Source organism: Carcharodon carcharias, chromosome 17, assembly GCF_017639515.1.
Source record: "Carcharodon carcharias isolate sCarCar2 chromosome 17, sCarCar2.pri, whole genome shotgun sequence".
In the NCBI taxonomy this organism is placed as follows: domain Eukaryota; kingdom Metazoa; phylum Chordata; class Chondrichthyes; order Lamniformes; family Lamnidae; genus Carcharodon; species Carcharodon carcharias.
The window spans coordinates 30711667-30720696 of NC_054483.1; the positions used below are offsets into that span (position 1 = coordinate 30711667).

At 43.5% G+C, this 9030-nt stretch overlaps 1 protein-coding gene across 1 annotated transcript in view; it reads left to right on the forward strand.

Annotated features, from left to right (window-relative positions):
- The window catches only part of aspdh (aspartate dehydrogenase domain containing), a 73004-nt gene extending 69341 nt beyond the window's left edge, over nt 1-3663 (forward strand). The window contains exons 6-7 of the mRNA XM_041210529.1: nt 1304-1461; nt 3626-3663. Of these exons, the coding sequence (XP_041066463.1) occupies nt 1304-1461; nt 3626-3663 (196 nt within the window). The remainder of the gene's footprint in view (nt 1-1303; nt 1462-3625) is intronic.
- The last annotated feature ends 5367 nt before the right edge of the window (nt 3664-9030 follow it).

Consider the following 9030-nt stretch of genomic DNA (forward strand, 5'->3'; position numbering starts at 1 on the left):
CCATCCCTAATTGCCCTTGAGAAGATGGTGGTGAGCTCCAACAACCACAACCATGTCTCTTTGTGCTAGGTATGACTCCAACCAGTGGAGAGTTTTTTCCCCCTGATTTCCATTGACTCCAGTTTTGCTAGGGCTTCCTGATGCCACACTTGGTCAAATGCGGCCTAGATGTCAAGGGCAGGCACTCTCACCTCTCACCTCAACAGACCCTTAGACTGAAGACAGTTCAGGAATTTTATGAACTATCAAAGAGAAATCTTACTTTTCCATCACCCTCAGCCACACTCCTTTCAAGACAGGTGACCTGATAAGGTATTTTTTGCACACAGACGTTCAATTCTGATCAATACAAAGACCTGGCCATCATAAAGTTGGCACAAAACAACAACAGTGTGTACTTATAGTAAAATGTCCCACAGTACCACACAGTGTTCGTAGACAAAATCTGACATTGAGCCACATAAGCGGCTATTGGAAGGGGTAATCTTCCAAGATTGTACCTCACTCTCAATACATGGGCAGAGAGGAAGGTTTTAAATAGAGTGTTAAAGGACGATAAAGAGATGGAGAGGTTTAGCAAGGGAATTCCAGAACCTAGGGCCCACCAGGTAGCTGAAGGCACAGTTGCTAATAGTGGAGTGAAGGAAATCAGACCAATCCATCATCACTGTGACCTCCTGCCTGCACCTCCACCCTGGAAAATCCCCAACACAGCCATTTGCATAATGGGAAAAGGCCATATCATGAGGGAAACTGTGGGAATATCCAGGGAACCATTGGGAAGGCATCAAATGTGCATCACAACAACAAGAAGGGAGATGCTCAAGATGCATTGTGCCTAGAGCTGGATTCAAGGTGTAGCATGACCAGAACTGGATCCAGTGTTCCTGATGTAGTGTGACCAGAACTGGATCTAGTGTTCCAGATGCAGTGTGACCAGAACTGGATCCAGTGTTCCAGATGCAGTGTGACCAGAACTGGATCCAGTGTTCCAGATGCAGTGTGACCAGAACTGGATCCAGTGTTCCAGATGCCATGTGACCAGAACTAGATCCCTCATTCAAGGTGCAATGTGACCAGAACTGGATCCAGTGTTCAAGGTGCTGTGTAACTAGAACTGGATCCAGTGTTCAAGGTGCAGTGTGACCACAACTGGATCCAGTGCTCAGGGTGCAGTGTGACGAGAGCTGGATCCAGTGTTCAGGGTGCAGTGTGACTAGAACTGGATTCTGTAATTAAGGTATTTTCAAATTTCCTTTGAATTAGATTTTCAATTAAGTTGAAATTCCTTCTGATCCTGTAGCCTGTTGAATTTTCACATCGTGGATATCGAAGTAACCGGTCCAGTGAACAAGGCATCAGGCCATGAATTCACAGTAAAGACTAGCCGGCAGAACCCTGCCCCTCTAGGGGAAGTGACGGGTATGGCAACCTATACTTCATTCTGGAGCAGCCTGCTCAGTAAGTACAAGATTGTACCTCACTCTCAACACCTTGATGAATGAGAGGTCAAGCAGATTAATGTTTCCATAATTGTATCATCAGCCTGTACAAGATCTGAAATTGTTGTGACAAAGAAATAAGGTGAAAGAGTTACATTAATATAGCACCTGCTCACACCACAGAAATATATCCAAGTGTATAGCAATTAACTTTTTGATGTGCAGTGTGTTTTATTTAAGCAAATGTGATTTAGAAAAAGCTTGCAGACTAACAACTTGCATTTAAATAGCACCTTTAAGTACATTACGATCTGGAATGTGCTACTTGAAAGACTGGTGGAATCAGATTCTATAGGAACTGTCAAAAAGACAATCGGACTCTTCATTAAAGTGAACTAATTTACAGGGCTGTGGGGAAGGAGCTGGGACTGAATTGAAGATCTCTTCCATTGAGCTGGCGCAGGCATGGCCCACTGAATGGCCTATTTCTGTGTTGTAAGCATTTATGATTCTACAAGGCACTTCTCAGGGAGATAATCAAGTAAGATTCAACACAAAGCCAGGTAAAGAGCCATTAGAAAAGGCATCTGAAATTTTATATAACACAGTGACAGTTTCAATCAGGGAGCTTCGGTCCAGTGAAGCCTCTTACCCACTGTAGATCTTTGATACATTTCTTGGTGTGCTATTGACCAGACCCTGCTGGACTTCCTTCTTGAAACCCATTCAGGTTCATTTTCCCACCACCCACCTCCATGCACCCGGTAATCTGTTCCACCACCTTTTCAACAACAAAATTTCCTCTTGCATTTTCTCTTCTCAAGTTATTGTCCTGAATAGCAAAGTGAATTCTGGAATATTATTCCAAAGGGAGGCCAGCAAACTGAGGGGATGAGTTCTAACATGTGCAAAATAATTGAATGTAAGGTCAAACTCCCACATTGAGATTTCTTTATTCTCAGATAACTGCTCGCTCCATGGGCTGATTCATAGTTTTATCAGACAGCCTCTGCTGCCCTCTCCTGGACCTGTATTGAGGTCACTAGATTCAAGTTTTTACATGCAAGGTTTTGAAAGCTGAACACATGAAAAAAAAATTGTGTGCAGAATAACTTTAATGGATTGATGGAGAAAACACCAATGTCAAAGTCTAATAGTGTGGGCCAGGTGAGACCTGGCCAGATCCTTACACTTTAACCAATTGTCTTTTTGAAAGTTCCTATAGAATCTGATTCCATCAGTCTTTCGAGTAGCACATCCCAGATCTTAATACACTTGAAGGTGCTATTTAAATGCAAATTGTTAGTCTGCAAATTTTTTTTATCACATTTGCTTACAGGTTCAGAATTGGAAGTTTGTTCTCTGTATACGTCTGGCTCAGTAAAGTTATTAAACCCAAGCTGATCAAAGACTGGGAGGCAATATTAACACACTGATCCAGATTGTTAAAAAGGATTGTCCCCCATCCCCATCCTCAATAAAAACCTCCCAGTGCCACCTCTCTGTGTTCACTCTCCACCCAAGTCATTGCTGTTTGATTGGATGAACAGCAAGATGGCTGTTTGGTTTGAAATGCAATCATGTACTTAAGGTCCTACCTGGCTTGCTGTAGTCAGGTGTCCGCTGCCATGAGGCGCTGACTAGAAGCAGCCATGTTATATTCATTTCTTAATAAAGCTTGTAACATGGTGTCAGAATTGGAGCTGAGATTGAATTAGAAGAGCTGTTTGGAGCACAGCTACTAAAGGAGGAGTACAAAAATGTTCAGAGCTACTAAAAAGGAAAAGCAAACAAAAGAAGCAGGCTCCAGTGGATCACTGGGCGAGAGAAACAATGGCTGTGAAATTTTCTCTTCGTGCCTGTTGAAATGAAAGGCAATATGCGGAAGAACTGGCAGTTTTTCCACTTGCATTGGCCGCCCAACTATGAGACTGCAACAGATTTAATTAACAAGCTGGAGCAGTGACTGGAAGCAGCCATATTACATTCATTTAAATATTTCATAATAAAGAGAGAGTATAAGAAACACTGTACTCATTCAGCTCATAACAGTGGTTCTCATGGTCTAATGAAGCTTCACCCACCTGAAACCGGAGGCTGCAAGTTGTAGTCCAAGATTTACTTGCTTTGATCCGTTTGTTGAATTGCTAACATTTTCCATCCCCTCACTGCCCTTTCCCTAGATTGTAAAGGTCATGGGGGCAAACTCTTTCTGTGCTGAGGAGTCATCCAGTTCGTATGTCCTGAAGGAATTGAGCCATTGGTCAGGTTCTTGGAGGTATGGCCATCTTGTAAGACATGAATAAAGTACAGTTGCAAACCATTTTCACTGTCTGCTCTCTTAGATTTGTGACACTGGAGGCTACATTTCTGGACCAATACTTGGGTCAGCAGTACACCCTCAGACTGAGAAGCACCAGGAATGAATTGGTCCTCAAACAAGCCAGGAGATACTGGCACAGTTCGCAGCTTCACAGGTTGCTCAGCTGCATGAGGAGGGGAATGGGTTCCAGAGATAGGAGAGCAATTATGGCTTCTTTGGAGTTGGGGCTACAATCTTGGTCCTCCTGGCTCCATTGGAACATCATTATTTACCTGTCATTGGTGGCTGCAGCTACTTTCTGGTTACATATTTAAGATGCCTAACATGTTCCAGGTTTCAGCCCCAAACACCTAATTCATGGTATTTTTGGCACTTGTGAAATACATTTTCATTGGGAAACAACGGAGAAGTCTGTTCGTGAAGAGAAAACGATGTAAAGTCTATCAGTTTTGAAAATGCCCTACATGAATAAATTCCTGTCAGTCAGAGCTCAGGATAATGTCCATTCTGAAGGGGACTTCAGTGATCACTAACACTAGGCCAGGAAGAACCCAATCAGGCCATGGAAGGCAGAATGTTAATGTTGTACACACATGTCCAAAAATATGACAACAGAATTCACTGGTGTTGAAGCTCCCATGACTGAACTGTGCTTAAACTATACTATAGATAAATAGGGAACTTGATTTTTTTTTATTATTCATTCACGGGATGTGGGCTTCACTGGCTGGGCTAGTATTTATTGCCCATCCCTAGTTGCCCTTGAGAAGGAGGTGGTGAGCTGCCTTCTTGAACTGCTGCAGTCCATGTGGTGTAGGTACAGGATTTTGACCCAGCGACAGTGAAGGAACAGTGATATATTTCCAAGTCAGGATGGTGTGTGACTTGGAGGGGAACTTCCAGATGGTGGTGTTCCCATCTATCTGCTGCCCTTGTCCTTCTAGATGGCAGTGGTTGAGAGTTTGGAAGGTGCTGTCTAAGGAGCCTTGGTAAATTCTTGCAGTGCATCTTTTAGATTGTGCACACTGCTGCTACTGTGCGTTGGCGGTGGAGGGAGTGAATGTTTGTGGATGTGGGGCCAATCAAGCGGGTCTGCTTTGTCCTGGATGGTGTCGAGCTTCTCGGGTGTTGTGGGAGCTGCACTTATCCAGGCAAGTGGAAAGTATTCCATCACACTCCTGACTTGTGCCTTGTAGATGATGGACAGGCTTTGGGGAGTCAGGAGGTGAGTTACTCACCGCAGGATTCCTAGCCTCTGACCTGCTCTTGTAGTCTTATATTTATATAGCTAGTCCAGTTCAGCTTCTGGTCAATGATAATCCCCAGGATGTTGATAGTGGGGGATTCAGTGATGGTAATACCATTGACAGCGCAAGAGCAATAAGTAGATGGGTTGATAGATACACAAAGAACAGATCAAATCCAACTGATCCACTGAGTGGAGTGCAACACTTAAGCATAAGCTACAATGCAGTACTCAACTGCAAAACACACTTGCTCCAAATCATTCTCTGCTCGATGTGCGAAACATTGAAACAAAGCAAGGAGCACAACTGTGAGAGGAAGACATGAGGAAAGCATGTTACATCAGAGAGGAACATATGATTCTCTGTCTGACTGGGATTTTGCAAAGAGACCTGATATGACACATATATCAGGGCAAGTGTGTGAGGGAAAGAATCAATGTTTCAGTTGTTTGAGCATGTAAGTGGATGGGGGGCATTCATTTGCACAAGGGTATAAGTATAAGGGTATCTGGTGTAGCAAGGGTTACCGTCCACAATGTGATGTAAATAGGCACATGACCTGAGACTAGAGTCAGTTGCATACTGGGCAGAGACCTGTGTAGAAGCAAGCATGGAGTTAGATCCTAGATTGGGCTATACCTTGTATATTTGTACATAGCTGTGTTATCAGTGAACACAATGTTCAATCATATGAGACTCAGAATCTCCTGGTGAGACCTACTGAACATACAACATGGTGGCAGCAAATGGAAAAATCCAGAACTTCTCTGGTCAGACCAGCCGAACCTTCAGGTAATTACCACAATACCTTGAGCGGAAGACAAAGGAAAATGACCAGCAACAGAAGAATGAGCCCCAACCCCAGGTTGCAATGGTTGCTGTCACACTACCTGAAAACACCACAGCACAAACATTGCAACCTCCAGCCAATGTGCAAAGCTGCAAGACGATGCTGGAGAAAGGAACTAGCAACGATCAGCTCACCAGAGCATCACCTCCCTGAGGCATGGAGACACATGGAGGAATACATTGTTGTGATAAAAGCCAAACTGCAAGGTGAGCCCACTGATGAGGAACATCCATACGACAGGGAGAAACATCTCCAACTTCCATGAAGATCATGGTGGACCATACGCACTGGCTCATACCACAAATGAACAGAGTGAACACACTCTCCGAAAGAACGGGACAAGCCGGTGGTCCCCAAGCAGAACAGTGAGGAGTTTGACAAAGAGAAGTTCAACTCGAAGGAGCGGAAAAAGCATATCAGAAGAAGACAATCAGGTGCCAGGAACAGAGACCACAACTGAAACTCCGAATCAACAAAGGTTATCCAAATCAACAGAGCCAACCACTACTCCAAATGTGACCAGAACAAGATTTGGAACAATTGTCAAGCCTCGAGACAGCCTGAAATTATAACCCCTCTCTATTCAATAAGGGAGGGAGATAGAAAACAGAAAGCGATAGGCCAGTTAGCATCGATCGTGGATGTTGTTATAGCTGGGCACTGAGAAAAACTCAAGGTAATTGGGAAGAGTCAGCATGGTTTTGTGAAAGGGAAATCATGTTTAACCAATTTATTGGAGTTCTTTGAAGGAGTAACATATACTGTGAATGAAGGGGAACCTGTAGAAATGCCCGTAGAAGGCACTTGATAAGGTGCCACATCAAAGGTAATTACCACATTGTACAACATGTAACATGCAGAAAATAAAAGCTTATGGTGTAGGGGTAACATATTGGCACAGATAGATGATTGGTTAGCTAACAGGAAGCAGAGAGTTCTGGTCGCCACACCATAGGAAGGATGTGATTGCAGTGGAGGGGGTGCAGAGGAGATTCACCAGGATGTTGCCTGGGCTGGAGCGTTTCAGCTATGAAGAGAGACTGGATAGGCTAGGGTTGTTTTCCTTAGAGCAGAGAAGGCTGAGGGGGGACCTGATAGAGGTATACAAAATTATGAGGGGCATAGATAGGGTAGATAAAAATAAACCTTTCCCCTTGGCAGAAGGATCAATAACCAGGGGGCATAGATTTAAGGTAAGGGGCAGGAGGTTTAGAGAGGATTTGAGGAAAGATTTTTTCACCCAGACGATGGGTGGCATCTGGAACTCACTGCCTGAGGGGTAGGTAGAGGCAGGACCCCCACAACATTTAAGAAGTATTTAGATGAGCACTTGAAATGCTATAGCATTCAGAACTATGGGCCAAGTGCTGGAAAATGGGATTAGAATAGATAGGTGCTTGATAGCCGGCATGGACACAATGGGCTGAAGGGCCTGTTTCTGTGCTGAATAACTTTATAACTATGACTGTATGACTGAGTATGCCTAAATGGGTCTTTTTCTGATTGGCAGAATGTGACGACTGGAGTCCCACAGGGGTCTGTGTTGGTGCCTCAACTTTTTACAGTTTATATCAATGACTGAGATGAGGGGAGTGAAGACATGGTAGCTAAATTTGCAGATGACACAAAAATAGGTAGGAAAGTATGTAGTGAAGAGGACATGAGGATGTTGCAGACAGATATAGGTAGGTTGAGTGAGTGGGCAAAGATCTGGTAAATGGAGGGAAAGTGTGAATTTGTTCACTTTGGCAGGAAGAATAAAAAAGCAGAGTATTACTTAAACGGAGAACAACTGCAGAATTCCAAGGTGCAGAGGGATCTAGGTGTTCTAATGCATGAGTCAGAAAAGTTAATACGCAGGTACAGCAAGTAATTAAGAAGGCTATCCCTTATTACAATAGAAATTGAACAGACAAGGATGTTATTCTTCATTTATACAGGGCATTGGTGAGACCACATCTCATTTTGGTCTCCTTATTTAAGGAAGGATGTAAATGCATTGGAGGCAGTTCAGAGGAGGTTTACTATATTGATATCTGGAATGAGTGAGCTGTCTTTGCTTGTTCCACTGGAGTTTAGAAGAGTGAGGGGTGACTTGATTGAAGTATACAAGATCCTGAAAGATCTCGACAAAGATGGAATGGATGTTTCCTCTTCTGGATGAGTCCAGAAATAGGGGACAATTTTTCAAAATAATGGGTCGCCCTTTTAGGACAGAGATGAGAAGAAATCTTTCCTCTCAGAGGGTTGTGCGATTTTGGAACTCTCTGCCTCAAAAAGCGGTGGAGGTGGGGCCATTGAATATTTTAAGGCAGAGGTAGATAGATTCTTGTTAGGCAAGGGAATCAAAGGTTATCGGGGGTAGATGGGAATGGGGAATTTAAAACACAAACAGATCAGCTGTGATCTTTTTGAATGGCAGGGCAGGCTCGAGGGACTGAATGGCCTACCTCTGCTCCTAATTCATATGTTCATATGTAAAGTCAGAGACTTGTTGGGAAGAAGGGATAGCATGATTGTAATGTAAATATGTTGGGTAGAAACTTAGTGGGGGGGTAGTATAAGGGTATCTGGCATAGCAAGGATTAATGTAGGACTAGGAAGCAGTACCGCCCAAAGTATGATATAACGAGACACATGACCTGAGACTAGGGTCAGTTGTGAACTGGACAGAGACCTGTGTAGAAGCAAGCATGGAGTTAGCTCATAGCTTGGGCTATACCCTGTATTTATGTACATAGTTATGTCTTATCAATGAACAATTAATGTTCAACCACACAAGACTCAGAACCTCTTTGTGAGACCCACTGAACATACAACAAGAATGAGTGTGCAAAGAGGATTCTGAAACAGTCCTGCACAACTGCTCTGGTCTGAACTCGGCAGAGAGCAGTTCCAGATTCAGAGAATCCACAGTAAAAACAGTCATTTTACAAACAGCTTGAGCATCACAAGACAGACTGAGGGTAAAATGGACTTAGAGACCCTGCCCCAAACAACCATTCACCTTAGCCACTGAATACAGACATCACAAGAGAGAGAGAGAGACCCTGTAAGCAGATGGGAGAGCAATTTCCAAATGAATTGTTTTACAGTCAGAACTCTTAATTGGCTCATTTTTTTTTCACTTTTGTTCCCATGAGGGAAAATTAAAAGGTTGCTTTGGAA